Consider the following 27,552-nt stretch of genomic DNA (forward strand, 5'->3'; position numbering starts at 1 on the left):
GCCAGGATATCATTAGTGCATGGGAAATTATGAAAGAATATTTGTTAGCAGCAATGGTAAGTTGTACCACGAGTGAACAAGAGGACACAATTTGATAAAAATTGGAGTAAAGTAGATGAAAAACAATATTAAACAGGAATTGCATGCAAAAAAGAGGCTATGGAAGAGATATAAGGAGACAGATGAAGAGAAGATGCATGAAGAGTATAAGACACAGGCCAGAAGAGTAACTAGTATGGTAAGGAAGCCGAAACTGGAAAATGAGAGGAGATTGGCCCTAAGATCCAAAGAAAATCGTAGGGAATTTTTTAGATATGTGGCCAGTAGGAGGAGAAATGACTGTGGAAGAATGATATTGTCGGATAAAAATGGGAATAGAGTGACTGATGCGGACAACATAGTGGAATTGTTCAATGACGTTATTTGAGTATTTCATCCTGGAGAAGTCAGTTTTAATGCTAGAGGGATTGGCCAGGTTCGAGGTTTAGAGGTACAGGAGGAGAGTGTGTTTCGAATACTGAGTACTTTGGATGTCAGTAAAGCTGTGCTACTGGATGGTATTTCACCACGAGTTTTGAGAGAATGTGCTAGGGAACTAACAGTGCCTTTGACCTGGCTTTTCAATGAAAGTCTGGCTGCAGGAAAGGTGCACATGGAATGGAAGGAAGGTAATATAGTGCCATTGCATAAGGGTGGTAGCAGACTGGAAGTGTCTAATTATAGGTCAGTTTGTTTGTCATCAGTAGTTAGTAAGATCTTGGAGAAAGTAGTGAAGGACCGTATACAGCATTGGGCAGATGAGGGTAATGTTATCTGTGAGAGTCAACATGGATTTAGCAATATGCTAGTCTTTTATGATAAAGTTACAAGAGCCTTAGATGAGGGAAAGGCATATACTGCCATTTTTTTAGACTTAGCGAAGGCATTTGACAGGGTGCCACATATTAAGCTGATATTCAAGTTGCACCACATGGGTCTGGATGTCAGATTGGTCAACTGAATTCAGGATTGGCTGTCTGATAGTATCAGAGAGTTGTGTACGGTGGGGCAATTTCAAGGAAACAGAGGGTTACAAGTAGGGTCCCACACGACTCAGTACTGAGACCTATATTGTTTAACCTTTATATCAATGACATTGCCAGTGGATTGTAAGGGGATATGCAATTGTTTGCAGATGATGTGAAGCTGTGAAGGATTATTAGTAATAGTGCAGATGCGGAAGCCCTGCAAGAGGATTTGAATAAGCTAGATAGATGGGCAAATGAATGGGAGGTTTCAGTTTAATGCAGCAAAATGTAAGGTCTTTAGGTTTGGGAAACATCAATGGGGCACTGCATACTCTATGAGAGGAGTTATACTGGAGGAAGTAGGGGAGACAAGAGATCTGGGATTGATGATTGATAGAAACCTGAAATTTAGGGGATATATTGGCAAAGGTGATGAAGGTAACACTGAGGATTGCTGCTATAATGAGAAGGACACTGATCACACTTAGACTATTGTTCTCAGATTTTGTCTCCAGGATTTGAAGTGGATAAATTAACTGTGGAAAGGGTATAAAGGCAGATAACAAAGATGGTTTCAGGACTGTAATGATAGTTATGAGGATCGGATGAGGGAATGTGGATTGCAAAGTTTGGTGGATAGAAGAAGGAGAGGTGATATGATTGAGACTTTTAAACTGTTGAGAGGTGGTTACAGGTTTGACACTGGGGAGTTCTTTCGCTTGGTTGAACAGCAGGAAGGAGTGATGACAAGAGATCATCCCTGGAAGTTACGCAAAGAATCTGTGAGCAAGAGGGTGAGGAGTGGTTTCTTTGCATGGAGGGTGGTTGTACCATGGAATGCATTGCCTGATGGAGTGGTGAGAGCTAGAACAGTCAATGCATTCAAGGAGTGGTATGATAAACTTTGTGTTTCTTAGGAAGGACCTCCCACGATGAGTCTTTTGACTTCATGGAGGTCTGAATAATATAGATAGTATTCTTACAGTAACGGATGTCCTAATTTAACATGACAATTATTATATTAGTTTTAAGATTCTGGATTACTATGAGGTCCTGCTTATAGTTAACTCTTGGGGAAGAAAGGTTTCGTGGGTAAAATATGTGCCTTCCATATGCTTGCGATTTTTAGATTAGGGTGGTTGATACGAATCTCACAAGCTTCCTTAAATTTACATTCATACCACATTTTGGTGTGATGTAAACAACTGGTGCTTTTCCAGTCAGTTCTATGTGAGTTCTAAAGTGTTCAGGATATGATCAGAAAGGCGAGCTTCACCATAGTTATTATATTTAATGTTTCTTTTATGTTCCTTTTGTCTGATAGCAATTGTGTGTCCTGTTTCCCCTATATATGGTAGATTACAGGTGTAATAAATACAGTATACTCCAGGGTGGCAAGCGGAGGGAGTGGGTTTTTGGATGAGTTCAGTAAGGTTTTTAATTTTGCAGGAGGTTTAATGGTGGCTTTAATGTAGTGTTCTGTTTATTTTATCTGATGTCCCTTCAATGTAAGGAATGGTTATAGTTTTATTGTAGTCTAGTTTATCTTTATTTAAATTTAGGGGATATTAAATCCCACATTATTTCAAAGCCAAATAAGAAACTCAACGATCGGAATCAAAGAGTTTCATGCCGAAAATAGTAAACTATAAAAATATCGGTGGATTGTAGCATAAGCTAAAGCACCTAGTTCAAAACTAGGGCAACTCATTGCAAAGGTGGGTAAAGTTCTGATCACTATTCTTAGTATTACCCATAATGTAAAACACATCTCCTTGGAGATGTTATACATTATGGTGGAAGGTCTGACTGGTTTCCCTTTGTTTAAGTGTGGGGATACCTTTCCAAAAACTCGTAAAATCTCCTGGGTCACCCAATAATGAGCGATCCGCAGGACAGAGAGTGAGAAATTCAGTTGTCTCTACACCTTGGCAGGCTCCCCCACCACTGAGCAGAGCCGTGCATTTGCTCATCTTGAAGGGTAACAGCAACATTCGAGCCTCAGTTAAAACTTCACAGGCTACAGCATTGCCATTCATCACCCAAGCTTCCAACGGTTTCCCTTTGTTTAAGTGTGGGGATACCTTTTCAAAAACTCGTAAAATCCTCCAGATCACCCAATAATGAGCGACCCACCAGTGTAGAGCCAACTGAGTTCCACTCAGTTGGCTCTACACTGGTGGGGAAGCCTGTGGCAGGCTCCCCTACCACCGAGCAGAGCCGCTCATTTGCTCATCTGGAAGGGTAATAGCAACAGCCATGCCCTCAGTTAACTTCATAGGCTATAGCATTGCCAATCATTGCCCCCCCCCACTCAGGCTTCTGGGTGACAGCAACAGCCAGCCTCAGTTAAAACTTTGCAGGCTACACCATTGCCATTCATCACCCAAGCTTCCAACCAGTTTCGACCTTATGAATAAGTGAAACGGGCTCTAAAAATAAGACGATCTTGAGAGATCGCCCAACTTCGTGTTGTTCCACTCAATGACAGGCTCACCCTGTCACCGAGAAGAACTTCTCAGCATTGGCTCTACCCAGTGGAAGGCTCACCCCACTCAGAGACAGGCAAAAACCTGTTCCCAAGCAGAGCTTCTCAGAACCCAAGTCTCACCCGCACCAGTTTCAACCTTATGAATAAGTGAAACAGGCTCTAAAAATAAGACGATCCCAAGAGATCGCCCAACTCGGCATTGTTCCACTCAATGACAGGCTCACCCTGTCACCGAGAAGAACTTCTCAGCATTGGCTCTACCAAGTGGCAGGCTCACCCCACCACCAAGCAGAGCCATAATCTCAGCGGTGGCCTCATTCAGAGACAGGCAAAAACCTGTTCCCAAGCAAAGCCTCTCAGAACCCAAGTCTCACCCACACTGGTATCAACTTTTGTATAGGTGAAGCAGGCTCTAAAAATAAGACGATCCCGAAAGATCGCCCAACTCAACATTGTTCCAATCAGCGACAGGCTCACCCTATCACTGAGAAGAACTTCTCAGCATTGGCTCTATCCAGTGGCAGGCTCACACCACCACCAAGCAGAGCCATAATCTCAGTGGTGGCCTCACTCAGAGACAGGCAAAAACCTACCTCCAAGCGGAGCCTCTCAAAGCCAGATCTGCCTCGCACTGGTTTCGACCTTTATTGATGTCTCATCAGTGAGTAGAAAGACCAGGTAATACTGAAGTTATAGTGAAAAGAACTTATATACTTTGCTATATGAGTTGTCAAAAAAAGTGCAGCCATAAATTACTTAAATAAAAGAGAGCCAATAGGCTTCACTTCGGTGAGGTAACATTATTTAAATTTAGGAGATATTAAATCCCACATTATTTCAAAGCCGAATAAGAAACTCAAAGATCGGAATCAAAGAGTTTCATGCCGAATATAGTAAACTATAAAAATATCAGCAGATTGTAGCGTAAACTGAAGCACATATTTCAACACTAGGGCAACTTGCTGCAAAGGTGGGTAAAGTTCTGATCACTATTTTTACATTATGGGTAATACTAAGAATAGTAATCAGAATTTTACACACCTTTGCAATGAGTTGCCCCAGTGTTGAACTATGTGCTTTAGCTTACGCTACAATCCGTCAATATTTTTATAGTTTACTATATTCAGCATGAAACTCTTTGATTCCGATCTTTGAGTTTCTTATTGGGCTTTGAAATAATGTGGGATTTAATATCCCCTAAATTTAAATAATGTTACATCGCCGAAGTGAAGCCTATTGGCTCTTTTATTTAAGGTGTTTGTCTTTGTTTTTCAGTGAGGTTTTGTGCAGAATTTTGTTGATAGTGTTTTGGCTGTAACCATTTTTTAGAAAAGTATTGCTGATAACTTTAAATTCGTCTTTAAGCACTTGTTCATTGGAGAAAATCTTGAAAGCCCTGTTTTTTAGAGTATTAATGACACCTAGTTTTTGTGTTGGATGGTGGTAGGAATTTATGTGTATATATTGGCCAGTATGTGTCGGCTTCCGGTAAACAGTGAAGGAAAGACTACGAGAAGGAAGTCTTAGAAGGAAGAATGATTATGGAAGGATGACGTTGGTCATTGATGATGGGATAATGACAAACACTGGAGCATGTAGTAGAGGTGTTTAATGAGCAGTTCATTAAAGTATTCCATCCTTGTGATTGTAACATAATGCAGAATTTCATAGGAGTGAGAATGGGGAAGAAACCACTGATAGTGAGTGAGCAGGAGGTGTATGAGGAATTGAGTAAACTTGATGTCAACAAGGCCATGGGACTTGATGGTTATATCACTGTGTGTCCTGAGTGAATGTTCCATGCAGTTAACAACAGCTTTAACTTACATTTTGAACATGAGTTACGGATTAGCAGAGGTCCCAAAGGAGTGGAAAGATGGCAAAATGGTTCTGCTTCATAAAGAGGTGATAAGACTAAGGCTTTGATTTATAGGCCAATCTGCTGGAGTTGTGTAATGGTGTTGGAGAAGCTAATGAGGACATGGATTTAGAACTCGGTGGACAGCAGTAGAATTCTCTTTGATGGACAGCAGAGTTTACTAAAGGAATATCATATTTTAGCAATCTGCTTACTTATTATAACAAGGTGATGAATACATTGGACAAGGGTGATGCATATACAGTAGTATATTTAGATTTTGCAAAGGCTTTTTTGATAGATTGCCACATGACAAACTAGTAGTTAAATTGAAACAGATGGGGTTGGATATTAGATTAGTGCATTGGATTAGAGATTGGCTGTGTGATAGGTATCAGCAGGTTTTGTATGGAGGAAATTGATATCCCAGAAGATGATAGTCACTAGTCATGTGGCCCAGGGGTCTGTTTTGAGGCTATTGTTGTTTAATACAAGGATGGTCTGAAAAGTTCTCGGCCTAACACTGAAAAAATGAATTTAAAATATCAAAATAATTTTTTTTTTCCAATATAATTTCCCTTAAGACTAATACATTTATTCCAGCGATGCTCCAGTATCCATTATCCCATGCCTGTAGTGGTTCTCAGTAAGATCTGCAAAATACCCCCCCCCCCCACACACACAGCTGCAACCACGTCTGGATTCAAAGATTGATTCAAAGAAAAATGCTGATCAGCGAGGAAGAGTTTTAGTTTTGGGAAGAGATAGAATTCAGAGGGAGCCAAATCTGGGGAATAGGGTGGATGCTCCAACAATTCATAGTGCAAATCCCTTAATTTTCCCATTGCCAAAATACCTTTGTGGGCAGGTGCATTTTCCTGATGAAAGATGATTTTTTTCTTCTGCAAACTGGGTCTCATGATTTTTTTCATCTAGTCTCGTTAAAAGAATGGAATAATATACCCCAGCTATTGTTTTACCCTTTACAAGATAATTAATAAACAAAATGCCTTTAGCATCCCAAAACAGTATGCTATGACCTTTCCTGCTAATGAAACTGACTTTAGCACTGAATAACTGGTTGCTGTCCGCTGTTTTGACTGCTGTTTGGATTCTGGTGTGTAATGGTGAATCCAAGTCTCATCCATAATAATAAATCAATGCACAAAATCAGTTTTATTGTTAAAACGCTCCAAGCACTGTTCAGAGATTTTCATGCGAGTGAGTTTCTGATCTACTGGGGGCAAGTGTGGCACCCATCTTGTGCAAAGCTTTTTCATTTGCAATTCTTCATGCAAAATATATCCTTTCTTTTAGTGATCAGCATTCATTTTTGAAATTATGGATTCTACAACCATGCTAAAATAACTCTTTTTATTATCCCGACGTTTCGATCTTCATATCAAGATCATCATCATCATCATCTGGAGCATACATAAATATACAAGACAAGCTGCACTACATTTCAAACCGTAAGCTAAAGAAACAATGATTTGATCACGTGCTACTCACTGGCATGACCTCTAGTGAAAAAAAAATAAAATAAATAATTTAAAAAAATAATAATAAATAATTACATCAAGCTAGATTTAATTTATGATTACATGAATAAACATTCTTGCTTACAGATGGTTTTCCTTCCAGTAACAGTGATGTCCTATTTCTATTATTACAATTGTTATTTTTGATTTTAAAAAAAATAAAATAAAATAATCATAATAATTTATAAATTACAACATGAATGAACGTTCTTTCTTATAGATTTTTTCTTTAACGTGATGTCATATTTTTTATTATTAAAGTTGTTATTTTAAATTTAGGATCCTGGATTTTCTACACTCTTGTTTATAGTTGTTCTTAGAGAGGAATGATTCATGGGATGAATATATGCCTTCCATATATATGGGATTTTTAGACCATCATTATTGTTTAGATTGGGGTGGTTGATAACGATCTCACAAGCTTCCTTAAATTTGCGTTCATACAATGTTTTGGTGTGATGTAATGGCGAGCACATGGCTGTACCTTCTTTTTGTAGGTAGAAAGCGTTTTGCCATACAAAATAACCAGAATGTAAAATACGTGCACAGAGAGCGCCGTGATATCTGGAGGAAATTTGTTCTGTAAAAGAAGAATTGTATCATTGATTGGGACATTTGTAAAGAGGATAGACGTCAAAACTGACTAATAGATCATCTTTTTCCAATGTAATGCCTTTGATGATGTTTATGAAGTGTTGTGTGTTTTTGATATAGGAGGGGGAATGACCTACCAGATCCTTGAGTGTTGCCGCTAATTTTTTGGATAAGTAATAAGTCGGGCTATCCATCCCTTTGACTGTAGGCCTTAGCGATGTGTTTTCTTTGTGAATTTCCGGTAGCCCATAAATTCACGGAGAACGAGCGTAGTGTGGAAATAGTTTTTTGACCGTATCTTCGGGCCATTTGTTAATTGACTTAAGTAGATTCTCTGTTTTCTTTTTTTTTTCCATTAGTTAGGTTATAGTTAACTAACTGATATGTGTTATTGTCCGAGACCAGCAGATTCATTTTTTCCACATATGTGGTTCGGTTTAAGATAACGGTGGCAATTCCTTTATCTGCTCTGGTTATTAAGATGTTCGGATTTGACTTTAGTGATTTTATCGCTGTTAATTTGTGTTGAGTTAGGTTGCTTGATATTGTTTTGTTAAAAGTGTTTGTTTAAAGTGTGGTTGGATAGGTTAACTATATTACTGTTACCTGTAGGTAATTTGGAAATTAGATTTTCTTTCTTCATTTGGAGGATGTGGTTCGTGTGTTGTCAGTAATCTTTTCCAGGATCATCCAGGTATCTGAGTTTACATAGCTTGAAAGTTCCGTTTTTTCCCTTTTGTAGCTGGTTTTATGTAGCGGTTAAGTTCTTTCTGGAAGATTGGATTTGTTCTCTGAGAAGTGCTTTCTCCATGCAAAAGTATATTCGTTGCGCTTATACTATCTGCCTCAGAGAACTTAGAAAATACATTTGCCATCCTCATTATGGTAAGGCAGGACTGGTATACCATAGCACACCCGTTTCACTCAGAGTTAAATGGGGAGAAAATGTTACATAGTAGTAATTACAGGTTGGAGAGATCATTTTTGCAATCAGCAGCAGCTATAAAACATTTCCTGAACATCAACAAACATTGCTTTAAGCAATAGATGATACCAATTAGGACTTTAGTTGTTTGTGTTGTCCATTACAATTTTAAATCATTCCTGCTATTAACTAATTGTTACTGTTTTCATACTGTGGCAACTGTTTATACTGTGAAGATGCTTGGTATAAAACCAGCAAAATGTTGAACATGGGACATTTTTGCTGTATGGGAAATAATTGAGGGGAGAGGGGGGGGGTTAAGGGTCAATATGATAATATGAGCAGTATCATATTGTATACCTAGGGCCAGAAGTATAAACCATGGGAGAGTTTATTAAATGGATGAGAATAACCATAAATCAGGAGCTGTGAGAAAAGAAAACATTATGGAATGAATATAAAGAAAAAAAAATAACTGATCAGTATACTCATGAGCACTACAAAGCACAGACAAGAAGGGTGACTAGTACAGTTAAGGAGAGCATTAAAATATTATGAGAGGAAATCAGTGAAGCAGGCAAAAAGAAATTCAAAAGAGCTTTTTAAGTAATTTCTTTTTCCTAAAGAGCAATGACTGTCTGATTTTCCCTTTCAGTCGTTTCTGACCATAGGTGACTTTGTAGGCTTTGTCCACAAAGTAGTGAGATTTTTACAGAGTAGTTCACCATTGTTTTCCCCAACCTCCAATTTTATCCAGACTCTGGGATGTATTCATATGTGTTCAGTGGGCCGGTTTTCCTGTTCTGAGGGACAAAAAACCTATGTTTCTGGGTGAAAAAAACCCCTATATCCATATGAGACCAGCTAACTCACCTTTAGTCGAAAGAGACCAGATAAAAGTTCCTCAAGTCATGGATCGGAATCTAACCCAGGCCTTTCTGACCAAAGAGCTTCATCTATACTTACTGAGCTACGAAGGCTCTTAAAGAGCAATCAGATGAAGAATAATTATGAAAAAGATAACTTTGATGAATGCTGATGGCAGGAAAGTGACAGAAATAGAAGAAATGTCCAAGCTAATGAGTGATCAATTTTCATTCAAGTAGGGGTCAATGTGTGTGAGAATAGAGGTAGATGAACTGGAGATGCTCAGCATATCAATGTGAATACAGAAGTAGTACTGGATGGCATGATGGCCCATGTGTTATAAATAAAATGTGCAAGAGAACTGGCAGTGCCTTTGACAAAGCTACTTATTTTAAGCCTTAGATCTGGCAAGTTTCCATTCTCTTGAAATCTTGAATATGTTACTATATGGTGGGTAACATGGCTTTGTGAAAGGTCAGTCCTGCCTTAGTAATTTACTCATATTTTATAACAGAGTGACAGTTGAGTTGGATAAGGAAATTGGCTACACCATGATACTGCTGGACTTTGCAGAGACATTTGGCAGAAAGCTTCACAAGTTGGAGCAAATGTGAATGGATATGAAGCTGGTGGTATGAATGATTGGAGGGGGGGGTTGAAAGACATCAGAGATTATTATATGGCAGGAGAATGAAGGTGACTAGTGGAGTGCCTTAGGAAATCTGTATGATGTTACTGGATTGTAAGAAATTGATGAGGCTAGAGATTTAGGAGTGATGCTGAACAGAGAGTTGAATTTCAAATGGGATATTGCAAAAGTTGGTAAAATAGCTCAAAGAATTATTTGGATGTCAGAACATGCTGACAAGAAGAAATAGGAAGGCATTGTTCCTCTTTACAAAGCTTTAATACAGGTGGTTCTTGATTACTGTGTACAGGTTGCTATAGTTCGCCCACCGTTTGTAGGTCCCTGCTTCGCGTCTTTCCAAGAATAGTCGATTCATGCTGAAGGCGAGAAAGAAATGAAGGATCCGAATTGGTTGCCAACACGCGAAATCACGTGCTTTATAGGTAAAATTTTCCAACTGTTATACAAGCAACCTAATTAACTACAATAATCATAAAAGAGAAGTTAATTTTCCGACCGGTAATAATAAACAACTAATCACACAATACAGACTGATTACCCTATTATCGGAATGGATTCTCCTTTTTCTGAGAGGCGCAGGAGTGTCGAAGGATCTCTAATCGGTGGGCAAACTATACCTGGTTTCTTGGGGATGAGGAGATGGAAGAGAGGATCAGAAATGAGCAGCTAAGATGTGGCAAGTCACTGTAGACATATCTACATGTGAGGATAGATTGTAGGCATAGGAGTTGCAAAGTGTATGTGCCAGGTTGAAAAGAGGAGATATGATAGAAACTTATAAGTTGCTGGGTAGGGGGGTTTATAAGACTGATACAAAAGAAATTTTTCAATACATGAGTAGGGAGAGAACTAGAGGTCACATTCTTACTAGAGAACTAGTAAGAATGTGAGGACTAGATATTTTCTAATGTGGTGAATTACTGCAATGGATTGCTCGTGGTAGTTTTGTGTGAATGTATTTAAGGAGAAGTATGGTAGGTATTATAATACAGTATGCTATAGATATTGTCATTTGCTAACTATGAATGATAGTATGGATACTAACTATGAATGATAGTATGAACAGTAAGTCTTCAGATTCTATGGAGATATCCATATAATAAAAATAATCCACTACTCAATCTTAGTACTAGTGATCTCTGACTTATTCATCAGTTTTCAATGATTAACTGCTTGGCTTTCTGTTTATGAAAATCATCAGTTTCATAAACAAAAAAGGATGTTTCCTATGTGAGTTTTGAACTATATGCTTCATGATCAGTCATTAATGTAATTCTGTCATCACTGTTTCTTATTCTTCATGTCCAATAACAAACAATACTCATACTTACAACTGCTTACCTATTGGCACCAACTAGTAGTACATTTCCATGGCATTCACATTTTTCTACATCAAAAAACACTATTTTATATTATGTATATTATTTCTGGGAAAACTCCCATGTTACTCCTCTTAATACACTATTATAATTACGGCTATTTTGCCTGCTTCAGTTTAGGAGTGCCCCTGTTTAAATGTCATTGGCTATTTACTCATGGATTATTAGGGCATTGTAGATGTAAATTTACCAAAAAGTATATGTAGCATAAGGAAGAGAAATTTACACATACCTTATCTGGGTGTTGCGGCTTTTCTTCTTTCTGCGATGTCCGAAAACTACTGAGTGTGTGTGTGTGTGTGGGTAGGCAATTTGGGAGAATTAAATTAGAAAAACACGGGTTTTTTTCAGTAATATATATATATAAACATATATATTATATTATTATGTTATATAGGGTGGAAAAAGGTGAAAGGGTTGATTTTTTTTTTTTTATATTATATAGGGAGGGGGAAGGGGAAAGGGGGGGGTTTACGGGGTGCGGTCCGTTTCGACTATTTGTGGTCGTCATCTGAACACATTGGGAAAGTGGATGCTATGTCAGGTCGGGTAGGTGCTTCTGTTTTTGAAGTGTTTGTGTTATCGCCTATTGGTTGGTGTTGTGACCTCAATTTTATGTTGTGAAGCTTCCAAACCTCGGAGATTATGTAGGGCCTGTGTACGTTGATGGAGTTCGCGTCACATTTTATGGCTATTGTTTCCGATATTCTAAGCATTGTCTTGTTTGTCTACTATGATGGCCTTGTCGATCTGAGGGGCATGTTTTTGTTCAAGGGCGTGAACAGTTATTTCCATTTTTCCTGTGCTTTGTATTCGATTTTTCTTTTTGATGTTACATTTTTTAGTGTTTAAATGTTCAGGAATAGAGATGTTACAATCACGGAAGTGTTCTTGTAGTCTTGCCCATAAAGACCTGATGGTGGAACCTGTGTAGGTGATATCTCACAGTCTTTTTGGCAGGGAAATTTATAGACTACATTGTGATGTTCAAATATTTCTATCTGTGTGTGAGGTTTGGTGGGTTTTAGGAGATTTGCCAGTTTATGGTCTGTGGTGAATACCAGTTTGTAGTCAGTATGTTTCAAGATGCATTTATAGGCTTTGTATGTGTTTTGGGTGTATGGTAGTTTGATAATTTTTTGTGTTGGGAAGTTCGTTTTGGTACTTGGGTTGTTTTGGCAGTTTTTTGCCATCCTGTTTGCATAGTTAATCAGTTGTGTAGGATAGTTGCGATTTATGAAGATCTGTGTTAGTTTTTTTATTTCTGCATTTAGGCTATTCTGATTGGTTGAATGTAAGCATTTATGAATTGTGATAAGATGATGGATTTTTTAACAGAATATGGATGGTATGAGTGAAAATGGAGGTAGTTTCCGATGTGCGAGGGTTTGTGGTATATTTTCGTGGCTATTTTGTTGTGTGTTCTGGTTAATGTCAAGTTTAGGAAATTGATGGATTTGTTCTGTTCAGTTTCTGTGGTGAGTTTTAGTCTGTTGCTGTAACCGTTTAGGGATGTTTTTAAGGTGGTGATGTGTGTGTGGGATTACCAATGCACAGAATATCATCACAAACACTTCAAAAACAGAAGCACCTACCCGACCTGACATAGCATCCACTTTCCCAATGTCTTCAGATGACGACCACAAATAGTAAAAACAGACCGCACCCCGTAACCCTCCCCTTTTCCCTTCCCCCCCTCCCTATATAATATTAAAAAAAAAAAAAATCAACCCTTTCACCTTTCCCCACCCTATATAACATAATAATATAATATATATGTTTATATATATATATTACTGAAAAAAACCCATGTTTTTCTAATTTAATTCTCCCAAATTGCCTACCCCCCACCTCCACACACTCAGTAGTTTTCGGACATCGCAGAAAGAAGAAAAGCCGCAACACCCAGATAAGGTATGTGTAAATTTCTCTTCCTTATGCTACATATACTTTTTGGTAAATTTACATCTACAATGCCCTAATAATCCGTGAGTAAATAGCCAATGACATTTAAACAGGGGCACTCCTAAACTGAAGCAGGCAAAATAGCCGTAATTATAATACTATTTTATATGCTTCTACAAATTTGTAAAGGTGTGTAGAAGTTCATTTTTGTGCACAATAATACAAGAAATACAGCTTTGCTATATACTATGGTATACTATACTGTACTGGAGGGATGAAGAAACAAAATAAGACTAGACACATTGTGTATGTGTGCAATACTTTCAAAATACCCATAGTAGTTATGCCCTGCAGTTGGTATATTATTTCACTGAGTTGCTCTTACTTACTTTAAAAAAAAGAAAAAAAAAAATATATATATATATATATATATATATATTTTTTTTTTCTTTTTTTTTTCATGAAAAAAAAAAGATGAACATATCCAATCACCGAGTCAATGTAACTACTGACTATATATATATATATATGTATGTATGAAGATTGATTTACTCAGTTGTTATACATTTTTATAAAAAGATTGAATGACTAGAACCGAGAGAAATGAAAACAAAGTTTATTAGTACTACACAACTAGTTTCAGCTTGTATCAGCCATCGTCAGATGCACATTAAAAAGAAGAAATGACCAGTAAAAACACATGGAGGAAATAACTGTAAACAACACGGAAAATTAGTGTGTATATATTTCAACGTTGAAGTCTGTGCATTCAAAACTGTTCCCTTGTTGGCTTCATTGCCATTGTGCTGTGGTCAAATACTGGCATTCACGAGATGCTATACACATGCATATGCCCAACAATGAAGCCAACGAGGGAACAGTTTTGAATGCGCAGACTTCAACGTTTAAACATTGAAATATATATATATATATATACACTAATTTTCCATGTTGTGTTGTTTACAGTTATTTCCTATGTGTTTTACTAGTTATTTCTTCTTTTTTTAATATGCACCTGATGAAGGCTGATACAAGCTCAAACTAGTTGTGTGGTACTAATAAACTTTGCTTTCATTTCTCTCGGTTCTAGTCATTCAATCTTTTTATAAATATATATATATATACATATATATAGACATATATGTATATATACTGAATGAGAAATAGTTTATGTGGCTAATTCTAGAGAAGAAGTAGTCTCAAGTGTTTGCAGTAATGTATTTTTTAATTTATTCTATGTTTAATGTTAAATATAAAAGTGTGGTTGTTAGCAACTCCTCAAAAATAAAGTATCACTTATAAGATTATGTTAGAAGATATTATTCTATCATATAAATAAAAACTTTCAAACTTTTTTGTAATCAAATGGTTGTTTACATACATCTGCTTAGAGCTAAGTGGAGTATCATATCTGACTTACATTCCAGAACCATTCCAAGTCCATGTGATGGTATCCTGTGAGATAATTTTTATTTAGTTGTCAAGAAATGCCAGACACTTGCATATGATTGAAAAACAACACTATGTTCTATAAGAATATATAAACAGAACCACACACACACACACACACACACACACACACACACACACACACACACACACACACACACACACACACACACTAAAAATTACATCACCTAGAAAAATGTTAAATTTTGCTTTTAATGGAGAACATAATTTTTAAAGAAAATTAATTTATTATACTTCTCAACAGCTATTGCAACTGTCATGCAGTACAGTATTTGTACTGAATCATCGACAAGTGCTGAAATGCATCATTTAACATATAAAGGCTGATGCTGCTAATGCACTGGATAAGGGAGATAAATATACAGTGGTATACTTTTTCAACAGCCTTTGATAGATTGCAACATGACAAGTTGGCAACTAAATTGAAACGGATGGGAATGGATAAGAGACTAGCGAGCTGTCTCTTATCTACCGCCGACCACCACCACTAGTATTTCCACAGACACTCACAAATATCCATGCCTACAGCTGGATTCAAACCTGTAGCCCTTTGGCTGGAGAGCGGATACGCTAACCACTCGGCCAGCCAGACGGGCAAATATATTCAATTGGGAAATTCTGAAGGAGGTGAAATGAGAGATTTGGGAGTGATGATGGAGAGACTTGAAGTTTATGAATCACAATACTAAAATTGTAAGAACATGACAATAGATTATGGCAATGATGAGGAGGACCTTCACATGCAGAAGCAAAGAGCTTATAGTTCATTGTATAAGGCCTTAATCAGGATGCATATAGAGTACTGTGCACAGATCTGTGCACAGATTTTGTGCACAGATTTTTTGTAATCAAATGGTTGTTTACATACATCTGCTTAGAGCTAAGTGGAGTATCATATCTGACTTACATTCCAGAACCATTCCAAGTCCATGTGATGGTATCCTATGAGATAATTTTTATTTAGTTGTCAAGAAATGCCAGACACTTGCATATGATTGAAAAACAACACTATGTTCTATAAGAATATATAAACAGAATCACACACACACACACACACACACCCTAAAAATTACATCACCTAGAAAAATGTTAAATTTTGCTTTTAATGGAGAACATAATTTTTAAAGAAAATTAATTTATTATACTTCTCAACAGCTATTGCAACTGTCATGCAGTACAGTATTTGTACTGAATCATCGACAAGTGCTGAAATGCATCATTTAACATATAAAGGCTGATGCTGCTAATGCACTGGATAAGGGAGATAAATATACAGTGGTATACTTTTTCAACAGCCTTTGATAGATTGCAACATGAAAAGTTGGCAACTAAATTGAAACGGATGGGAATGGATAAGAGACTAGCGAGCTGTCTCTTATCTACCGCCGACCACCACCACTAGTATTTCCACAGACACTCACAAATATCCATGCCTACAGCTGGATTCAAACCTGTAGCCCTTTGGCTGGAGAGCGGATACGCTAACCACTCGGCCAGCCAGACGGGCAAATATATTCAATTGGGAAATTCTGAAGGAGGTGAAATGAGAGATTTGGGAGTGATGATGGAGAGACTTGAAGTTTATGAATCACAATACTAAAATTGTAAGAACATGACAATAGATTATGGCAATGATGAGGAGGACCTTCACATGCAGAAGCAAAGAGCTTATAGTTCATTGTATAAGGCCTTAATCAGGATGCATATAGAGTACTGTGCACAGATTTAGTCACAGATCTGTGCACAGATTTTGTGCACAGATTTTTTGTAATCAAATGGTTGTTTACATACATCTGCTTAGAGCTAAGTGGAGTATCATATCTGACTTACATTCCAGAACCATTCCAAGTCCATGTGATGGTATCCTGTGAGATAATTTTTATTTAGTTGTCAAGAAATGCCAGACACTTGCATATGATTGAAAAACAACACTATGTTCTATAAGAATATATAAACAGAACCACACACACACACACACACACCCTAAAAATTACATCACCTAGAAAAATGTTAAATTTTGCTTTTAATGGAGAACATAATTTTTAAAGAAAATTAATTTATTATACTTCTCAACAGCTATTGCAACTGTCATGCAGTACAGTATTTGTACTGAATCATCGACAAGTGCTGAAATGCATCATTTAACATATAAAGGCTGATGCTGCTAATGCACTGGATAAGGGAGATAAATATACAGTGGTATACTTTTTCAACAGCCTTTGATAGTTGAAAGGATTAAACTAAATTTATTATAGCCTTTGATAGATTGCAACATGACAAGTTGGCAACTAAATTGAAACGGATGGGAATGGATAAGAGACTAGCGAGCTGTCTCTTATCTGATTGGCTGTCATATAGGCATCAGCAGGTTGCGTTTGGGAGGTGAGTGGTATCCAAATGGAGGAAGGTCCCTAACAAAGTACTACAGGGGTCTTGATTTGTGGAAGACAAGCCCCCCCCCTGCTGTTTAACTTGTATGCTAACAATATTTGGACAGGCTTAACTGAAAATATTCTACTGTTTACCAATGATGCAAAGTTGGGAAGAACTATGAGGAGTAGAGCATATGTTGTAGCCTTACAGAAGGATCTTAATACACTATGTGAGTGGAGTTGTCAGTAATGTTGCAATGTTCAATGTCTTGAAATTTGGTAGGTAATGTTAGGATGAAGAGTATTATTATTATTATTATTATTATTTGACACCTCCAGGGAGTCCAAGGACTCATTGAGGGAGGGCACCTGCTCTACAACTCTGTCTCCACTACTCAATCCACCAACTGACTGCAACTACACCAACAGCATCTACCGCCGACCACCACCACTAGTATTTCCACAGACACTCACAAATATCCATGCCTACAGCTGGATTCAAACCTGTAGCCCTTTGGCTGGAGAGCAGATACGCTAACCACTCGGCCAGCCAGACGGGCAAATATATTCAATTGGGAAATTCTGAAGGAGGTGAAATGAGAGATTTGGGAGTGATGATGGAGAGACTTGAAGTTTATGAATCACAATACTAAAATTGTAAGAACATGACAACAGATTATGGCAATGATGAGGAGGACCTTCACATGCAGAAGCAAAGAGCTTATAGTTCATTGTATAAGGCCTTGATCAGGATGCATATAGAGTACTGTGCACAGATTTAGTCACCTAGTTTTCAAGGAGGATAAGGATATATTAGAGAGAATCCAGAGAAGGGTCACTAAATCATTTTCAAGTCTATGGAGTATGAGAACATATTAGGGGAATGCAACTTGCAGAGCTTTGTGATTAGAAGAGGGAGAGGGGATATGTCTGAGATATATATAAGTTAGTGAAGTTATTATCAGATTAATGTAGAAGTTTTTCAAAGAGTAGGAGAGACAAGGGTAGAGCAAGATGCCATCTCTGGAAGCTGTATAAGGGGAGGAAGGTGAGCAATGGAGTGAGGAGTAGGTTCTTTGCATAGAGAGTGGTTGGTAAGTGGAATGCATTGCCTTAAAGTGTGGTGAGTGCAGAAATTGTGAACTAGTTTAGGCATAGTCTGAATATCTTTTTGCATGAGATTGCAGGTGGTCATGTGGACCACCTGCAATCATCACTAGTGATGTACTGCAGGATCTGCTTTGGAGCAGTTGTTGTTTAACTTATATATTAAGGATATTGGGATGGGTTTAATGGGAGATATGCAGCTGTTTGCAGATTATGCAAAATTAGGGAGAACAATGAAGAGTCAAGCAGATGTTGGCCTTACAGAAGAATATGAATAGAGTATATGAGTGGGTAAGTGATGGAAACTGTTAGTTCATTGTTGCAAAGTACAAAGTTCTGAAATTTGGTAGGCAGAGATGGGATGCAAAGTATACATGTATCAGAGAAATTTTGAAGGAGCTTGAGGAGACAAGAGATTCTGGAGTGGTGATGGACAGTAACCTGAAGTCTTAGGGGTCACATCACGCAAGTTGTAAAGTCTTCGCATCAGATTATGGAAATGATGCAGAGGACTTTCACATAGAAAAAATGAGGGCAGGGTTCCATTGCATAAAGCCTCAATCAAGACTTGAGAATTATTGTGCATAGATTTAGTCACCTGTTTGCATAATAATGAAGATATATTAATGAAATGGTCCAGAGAAGATTGACTAAAATGATATCTGACCTTTGGAATGTGGAGTATGATGCCGGACTGAGGGAATGCAATTTGCAGAATCTTGTGAATAAGAAGGAAAGGAAGGGATATGATTGAGACATATAAGAGGTTATTGCTGGGTTAACATGGAAGAAATTTTTCATAGACTGATAAGCAGAGGTAGAAGAAGAAGCCATTCCTGGAAGTTGTGTAAGGAAAGTGTGAGCAAGGGAATGAGAGGTAAGTTCTCTGCCTGGAGAGTGGCTAGTGAGTACAATGCATTGCCTGAGAGTGTGGTTGGTTAGTGGAATGTATTGCCTGAGAGAGGTGAATGCAGATATGTGGAATGAGTTTAAAGCAGTCTGATGAGTTTTGTGTCACAGTGTAAGGTTAAATACGTATGTCAAGTCAATCATTAACTCACTGAAACCTTTCCTTAAGATACATGATATTGCATTTAATCCTTCTGTCTTATATCAAATTTACTTAATTCCTCATATATACCTCCTTCTCACTCTCACAGACCCTTTAGCTTTCAGGATTTCACTCTTAGGAGGCTCAGCACCTCGATAAACTGCTCATTGAATATGGTATCAGTGTACCATTTTCATCAACCAACATCATCCTATACATATTCTTTCTTCCACTGGCCACATGTCAAGAGCATTCCTTTGGATTTTTCTTGACTTGAGTGGCTCATACTGCATTCTGACTATCCATACCAACTAAATCAACTTTCTAGTTTGCTCTTTATAGTACTCATGCAACTGGTTATTACCATTCACTTTATACTGCTTTTATGATGCCTTCTTCTTCTTCCAGATTACATACTTAATCTCTTTATGCATCCATTTTACATTGACTGTACTTAACCTCTTAACCTTCAGAATATTATTAAGTGACATGTGACACCTCCAAGGAGTACAAAGACTCATTGAAGTAGAGCACTTACTCTACAACTCTCTGTCTCCACCACTCAATCCACCAACTACAGCAAACCGCATCATCTACACTAACGCCATCTACTGCTCACCACCACTAGTATTTTCAGAGACAATCACAAAATCCATGCTCACGATTGGATTTGAACCTGCAACCTTTTGGCTGGAGAGCAGATATGCTAACCACTCGGCCAACCAGGCTGGCAAAAATTTTAAGGGAGGGCAGGCAGCTACTCTACAATTCTCTGTCTCTACCACTTAATCCACTAACTACAACAAACCACAACTACTATCATCATCTATACCAACACCATCTACCACCCACTACCTTCATAATAGGATCATACTACCTACCCATTCTAACCTATGGATCACAAACATGGTCACTAAACAAGTGACCAAGCTAAGGACATGCCAAAGAGCAATTGAAAGAAGTATGTTAAATAGAGCCAAATGGAATAACATGGGGGAGGCCTTTGCCAGCAGTGGGATTCTACAGGCTGACGACAACAATGACCTGTACTTCTGTGTGAATATCTTGATTTTGTCTTGAAGAGTGACCACTACTCTGTAAAGGATAGAAAAAATAAGAGTCCTAGAAATAAGACTGAAAATAAAAGTCACTGACATCATAAGAACAGCAAAATCCCTAAAATGGAAATGGCAGGACACTTGATGAGAAAACAAGATGATACATGGATAAACTCACGATTTACTGGATACCTAGAGAGAGAGAGGGAAAGAGAAGTAGAGGTAGGCAGACAGAAGACCAGATGGAGAGATGAACTTATTCTAGCAGCAGGACCAACCTGGTCGAGAACAGCCCAAAATAGAGCCAAATGGAATAACATGGGGGAGACCTTTGCCCAGCAGTGAGATTCTACCGGCTGACAACAACAACAACAACAACCTGTTGATACTTCTCTAATGAAAAGAAATATTTTGTTGGTACATCTATGAAGTTTATGTACTTGTGGTATGATCTTAGTTTCAAAAAAATGATATTCCTTAGAGCTAGGTAGATGAACTTGTGGTTGCTACCTCAGCTAGAAGGTTGACCAGTAAGGTTGACCTGCTCTAGTTTGGCTGATGGCTGTACTTCTGCGTGAATATCTCGATTTGGTTTTGAAGAGTGACAACTGCTCTGTGATTGTTTGTGATATGAGCATGTTGCTGATGAGGCATATTGATTTTTAATTTAGATATGTAAGTGATTTCTATTTTTAGCTGAATTAACAACAGCAGCAGGCTGTTGTTACACATCTAGTATACTCCACCTTTGTGTCCATTCTACTATTTGGGAATGGAAATACTGAAGAGAATGGAGTTGTGGTCAGATACTTGTAGTCAGTCATTTCTTGGCTATTAGTAATTTCTTGAAGGCTCTAAACTAGATAGAACTGTAATGGCAGGCATATTGGCATTATTGTCTGCAATTGTTGAGTTCAGATGCATTTAAAATCTCCTGCTGGTGCATCGTCATCATTAGCATTGATTAGGTAACTTTGGATAAAGTCCAGAACTTGGGCTGCTGGGTGCTCATCTTGAGGTATGTATTTATTGATTGTTTTCTTAGTAGAAGATGGATTGTTTTCTTAGTAGAAGTTTGGTGCAGGCATAGTGTGCATCCTGGGAAAGTGACAATAATTGAAAATTTGGTGAACTTTCATGGTGGATGACCATTGCGACTCTTGATCCATGCGAATGGATCAAGGATAATTCAAATCAAGGACAAAAAGGATAATTTCCATTATTGGAATATATTTGTATGGAGTGCATGTTGGTTTCCTGCAGCATTACTATTTCTGGGTAGCATTGAAGAATATGCTGTAAGTCTAGTCTCTTACATAGTGGTGTGGAATATCCTCAAGCCTTTAATGTTAAAATGGTCAATGAAAAGGGAGGAATCTTTATATGGACTTTTTCAATTGAAGGTGAGTTAGTCGATCTCATACAGAGGCAGCAGGGTTTTTTCTCCTGGAAACTCGCATTTTTCATCCCGCATACAGACAAATCGGCCCTTCAAAACACACGCAATTTACAGACAAAAGATACTTGTTGTGGTGGTGGGTGGTAGATGGTGCTGATGTAGTTGATTGGTAGTAGAGGTTGGTAGAGGTGGAGACGGAGAGTTATACACTAGGTGTCCTCCTGCAATGAGTCTTCGGACTCCTTGGAGGTGTCACGAATAATAATAATAAATTGTATAGCAAGATATATATATATATGTTACGGCTAAAGTGATAAATCCGTTAATAATTACCGGTTATTATTAATAATAACCAGTTAAAGTGAATAATTTCTAGAGGAGTCTGGTAAATGTAATAAAAACATGTTTATAGGTTTTGTATATAGGCAGGCCCGACTGGTGGCGTGTGCGAAGTGTGCAATATACACAGGTGCTGCAGAAGAAAAGGCGAATAAATGATGTCAAAAAATATGTGATAAGAGTTTAAACGAACAACGAATGGTACATATAATTATGAATGTACGTTTTCTTCCGTTTGGGCCCCTTCAGATCTTCCCGGAAACGAACAAATAAATTCTGAAATTGTATCCTGGACCCGATTATATCACTGTAATTTTTGATTAAAATTTAGGAAAATATACCTAAAATAGTTCTTTATTTTTTTGATGTATCATAAATCGACTTATGATTAATTGTTGAGTTCCGTGTAAAAAACATTTGTATAAGCGGGACTAATCCGTAGGTAACATTATACTGTAAAGCGGTTTTCATTTGTTTTTCATTTCCTGTTCGTTTTATTCACACTTTATTCAAAAAAAAAACATTTTTGGAAAGGCACTAAATGTTAATCGCCCACACAAGAAAAATACTAGGCGCCGGTTCTGTATATAGTATTCATTCTCAATAGAAATTATAACAGCTTAGGTTAGGTTAGGTTAGTTTATAATGAAAAGAGAAAGGAAAGTACTTCTTTTGCACTCAATGAAATCAGAAATCATTATAAACTAACCTACCTAATCTTTATCGGTTGGAAATGATTATAAACTAACCTAACCTAACCTAAATTAACCTGGATGTCGCATGTCGAACCAGAGTGTAGTCATAGTTTGGCGTGGGCAGATTAATGAGGATAAAAGATAAATGTTGTTGTGGGCCAAGCTTAATGATTGCAGGCAGATAAATGGGAATAACAAATAAAAGTTGTTGTGGGAAGATGAATGGGGATAATAGATAAACGTCGTTGCTGTACCTCTTTCCTCATAAATGGAGAAAAATACTGATCAGTTCCTCTCTGATTTATCTATTATCCCCATTCATCTTTTCAGCCCACAACAACTTTTATTTGTTATTCCCATTTATCTGCCTGCAATCATTAAGCTCGGCCCACAACAACGTTTATCTTTTAACCCCCATTAATCTTCCCACGACAAACTATGACTACACTCTAGTTCGACATGCGACATCCAGGTTAGTTTTGGTTAGGTTAGGTTAGTTTATATTGATTTCTGATTTCATTGAGTGCAAAAGAAGTATTTTCCTTACTTTTTTCATTATAAACTAACCTAACCTAACCCTAAACTAAGCTGTTATAATTTCTATTGAGAATGAAAACCTATATATAAAACCTATAAACATGTTTTTATTACATGTAGACTCCTCTAGGAATTATTCACTTTAACCGGTTAAATTGATTAATTCTCGTAAATTATTCGCTTTAACCAGTAATTATTAATAATAACCGAATTTATCACTTTAATCATAACATACATATAGGAATTCAGCATATATATTGGCATATGCTGTGGCATTTAATTTCCATTATTGGAATATATTTGTATGGAGTGTATGTTGGTTTCCTGCAGCATTATTATTTCTGGGTAGCATTGAAGGATATGCTATAAGTCTAGTGTGGAATATCCTCAAGCCTTTAATGTTAAAATGGTCAATGAAAACTTGGAGTATGCCAGGTCAGTAAGGGTGATGTGGGAAGTGTCAAGACTTATTGATGATTAGCTGCTATTGAGATTTGAGCCTGTTGATCAGATTGTAAATCTTTTCTTTGTTCTTCTAGCAGAGTGATGATCTCAACATTGTTCTAACAGAATAATGATCTCAACAAGGTAATGATGTGCTGTGAGCAGGTAGCTTTTATTTGATGAGACTTGAACTCTCTTGAGTAAGCTGTGAAGCTGTTAGCAGTATGGGAGAGACCAATATTGTCCATTTTCTCTTTGCAATCTGAGGATTCTGGAAGCTCGAACTTTGCATTTCCTTCTTCAGACTGTTAAGAAGGATCCAGCATGCTCGAAAGCAGCCTTTCTATTGTTCAACTGTGATGGTTCATCACTTAATTTGCTTATTCTGGTAGATGGCTTATATACTGATTACCCATAACTATTATTTTTCCAGAAATAACAATGTATACTCAATTATTATTTATAAAACTTTAATTAATACTTATTACTAAAGAAAGAGCCAAGAGCCTTTCGGTGATGTAAAATTATATAGTCAAAGTGGATATTAAATCCAACATTATTTCAAAGCTGAATGTTTGTAGAAACTATGAAAGTTATGTAAATTGACCTAGGAGCTTACGAGAAAACGATCCTCGGCATTCCTGAGTTGACTTATGAGTGGAACACTTAAAAGACATGGGCACTGCCCAAGCATCCAAAATGGATCCTTTTGGCTCTTTCTGTAATAATTACTTTTATGCACTGACTGAGAGTTCACTTAAAAAATACATTTCTCTGTTATATTTTATAATACATTTCGATTTCCTTAGACTGAATGAGAGTTTTTGCTCTCTTAAGGTTTCTGCCTGGTCTCTGAAGAGAACCAAGCAGTTCAAAACAGCTGTCAGGCTAATGAAATCTTATCAAATGGACTAATAAAAGACGAATATGTGGAATATATTTAATTAAACTATAATAAATAATAAACTCACCAGAGAGTTATGATACCTTATCAGTACAGGTTGCACAGGTAAGCCAGGATAAAAAGCTCCTGAAAAAATAATGAAAGCGATAAGCATAAGAAGGAAAGAAAAACATGATATATTATTATTATTATTATTATGTGACACTTGCAGGGAGTCCAAAGACTCATAGAGGGAGGACACCTACTGTACAACTCTGTCTCCACCACTCAATCCACCAACTACAACGAACTGCAACTACTATTGACTAAACAACATTAGTCAATTGCTGCTGGATTTAAAATATCTCTTCATTCTTTTGAAAACCAGGTGACCATATCTGTGCCCAGTGATCCATGTGTGATATGATCAAAGCATTACTTCTACACATCACCTAGCCCTTGGCTATGTGGCTGCAGAATTGTCAACCATCACTCCCAGATCTCTCATTTTCTCCAGCATCTTTAAGATATCCCTACAATTGTATATGCTGTATCCCATCTTTGCTCCATGAATTTTAAAACATTATGCTTTGCAACATCAAACTGGTAACCCACAATCACTTGCTAATTCACCTAGTTTATTCATCCTTTTATTATTATTATTATTATTATTATTATTATTATTATTATTATTATTATTATTATTACAGTATCCTCCATATAGTCAGTAGACTCATCCTGGGAGACCGACTCAACCAGCAACATGTCTATCATACTGAACTTTGAATGATTTACACTCCCTACATTCATAATGCATTCCAGCAATGTTCCACTTACCAATAACTCTCTATGTAAAAAATGTACTCTGCATGCACACCCTTCTTCACCACATCTTTATACAACTTCCAGGGATAGTCTCTCATTCTTCTCAACTTATTATCCATTCTTTTTAGAATTCCTTCTGTATCAATCTGGTAAAATCCCTTACCAACTTGAAGGTCTTTATCATATCTCCTCTTTTTTTCCTCCTATCCACCAAACTCTGTAATCCACATTCCCTCAATTGTTCTACATAACCAACACCTCCAGAGTCCTGATATCACTTTGGTCACTCGTCTTTGGATCCTCTCTGGTGTTTCCACATCACAATGAAAATTAGGCAACCAAATTTGAGCACAATAGTCCATGTGTGACCACTTCCTGAAGCACAGACCACCAATACAATACATAGCCTTATATTTCTCCACGCCAAAGTGTAGAACCTTGTGTTTATTGTGTTGGATGTTTTTTCCACTTGGTGAGACTATAATCCCAGATGAATCTTTGACACCATGAGGTCTTGGGAAATAATCATAATCATCATCATCATCATCATCAAATTCCTGCCATGTACCCTCAAGGGGTGTACAGGATATGACAGTACTACATGAAAAAATTACATCATTACTAACTTCCTATCTACAATTTTCCTCCAAATCAGTCTGTCACTTGTCAAGACTCCAACATTATCAGATCTTATATTTCTATCGTCTAAGGCACTTTGTACCGTATCAATCCACCTATATATTGGTCTTCCTCTGGGTCGTTTTCCTGCCAACCTGGCAGAGAACACTTGTTTTGCTAATCTTTCATCTCCCATTCTATTTAAGTGACCATATCATCTGAGATTAGCTCTGCTAACGCATTCCTGGATGCTGACAATGTCAAGTTCTTTCCTAATATCCTCATTTTTAATATGATATTGCCATTGATGCCATCTGTTCACGCCTCTAATCTTTCTCAGGACTCTCATATCTGCGGTCTCTAGTCTTTGGTCAAGTGTTTTACTTCTGACCCAGCTCTCAGATCCATAAGTTAAAACTGGTTTGAACACAGTCTTGTATACAGCTAATTTAGTGTTCCGACTAATTTCTTTCTTATTCCATATGAATTTATTCAATTGACTTCCCACGATACCAGCTTTGCTGATTCTGTTGTCTATTTCTATATTTAGTTTACGATCTTCAGTAAAAATTGTGCCTAAGTAGCTGAAATGTTTTACTTGTTCCACAGGTTCTCCATTCACAACACAGTTGACATTTTCAATGATTCTGCCTATTTTCATTGTCTTTGTCTTTTTATTGCTGACCTTCATACCATATCTATTACAACAGCTATTCAATTTAGTCAGAGAATTTTGCAGACTTGTAGCGGATTTATTTAGAAGTATAACATCATCCATAAAGCAAAGAGCTGACATTAACATCTCCAATTTTGATATCAGGTTTAATACCACATTCCTTCATAATGTGATCCATATAGATAATGAATAACAGAGGGGATAATGTACATCCTTGTCTCACACCAGATTTAACATTAAACCATCTTCCTGTACTTCCTTCAATTCTAACTGCTGACTCAAAACTCAAATAAAGACTAAGTATTGCTTGATATAATGCCCCATTGACACCATATAACTGCAGCGTATTGAATAGCTTCTCTCTTGGCACCTTGTCATATGCCTTTTCCAAATCGACAAAACTTAAATACAGATCTTTGTTATATTCCCATGCTTTCTCGACTATTTGTCGTAAAGTGAAGATCTGATCCTGACAGCCTCTATTTGGCCTGAATCCAGCTTGTTCTTCACCAAGCTTTTCTTCCACAATTCTTCTCAACCATTTCTCAAGTATACTTGCATAGATCTTGACAGGAACACTCAGTAGGGAAATACCTCTGTAATTCTCACATTCAGTTTTATTTCCCTTTTTATATATGGGTACTATGAGAGCTCTACTCCAATCATCGGGAATTCGTCCCTCTGTCCAGGCTTTCTGAACTATGCAGTGCAGCCACTGTAAGACGCTTATACCACCATACTTCAGCATTTCTGGTCGAATATCATCTACTCATGCTGCCTTTCCACATTTCAAGCCTTTGATGGCTTTTTCTACTTCAAGTATGGATATGTATTCCTGACTGCATGCCTGGTCAGTGTTTTT

The 27,552-nt window shown here is 37.3% G+C and overlaps 1 protein-coding gene across 1 annotated transcript in view; it reads right to left on the reverse strand.

Annotated features, from left to right (window-relative positions):
• Positions 1-27,552, reverse strand: part of LOC150100544 (lysophosphatidylcholine acyltransferase 1-like) — a 335,629-nt gene that overhangs the window by 213,864 nt on the left and 94,213 nt on the right. The window contains exons 6-7 of the mRNA XM_090401170.1: positions 24,660-24,718; positions 15,594-15,628 (exon numbers count right to left, since the gene is read on the reverse strand). Coding sequence (XP_090257296.1) covers positions 15,594-15,628; positions 24,660-24,718 — 94 coding nt within the window. The remainder of the gene's footprint in view (positions 1-15,593; positions 15,629-24,659; positions 24,719-27,552) is intronic.

This window comes from Typopeltis vanoorti, chromosome 12, assembly GCF_054136105.1.
Source record: "Typopeltis vanoorti isolate ZY-2024b chromosome 12, IOZ_Tvanoo_1.0, whole genome shotgun sequence".
Taxonomy (NCBI): domain Eukaryota; kingdom Metazoa; phylum Arthropoda; class Arachnida; order Uropygi; family Thelyphonidae; genus Typopeltis; species Typopeltis vanoorti.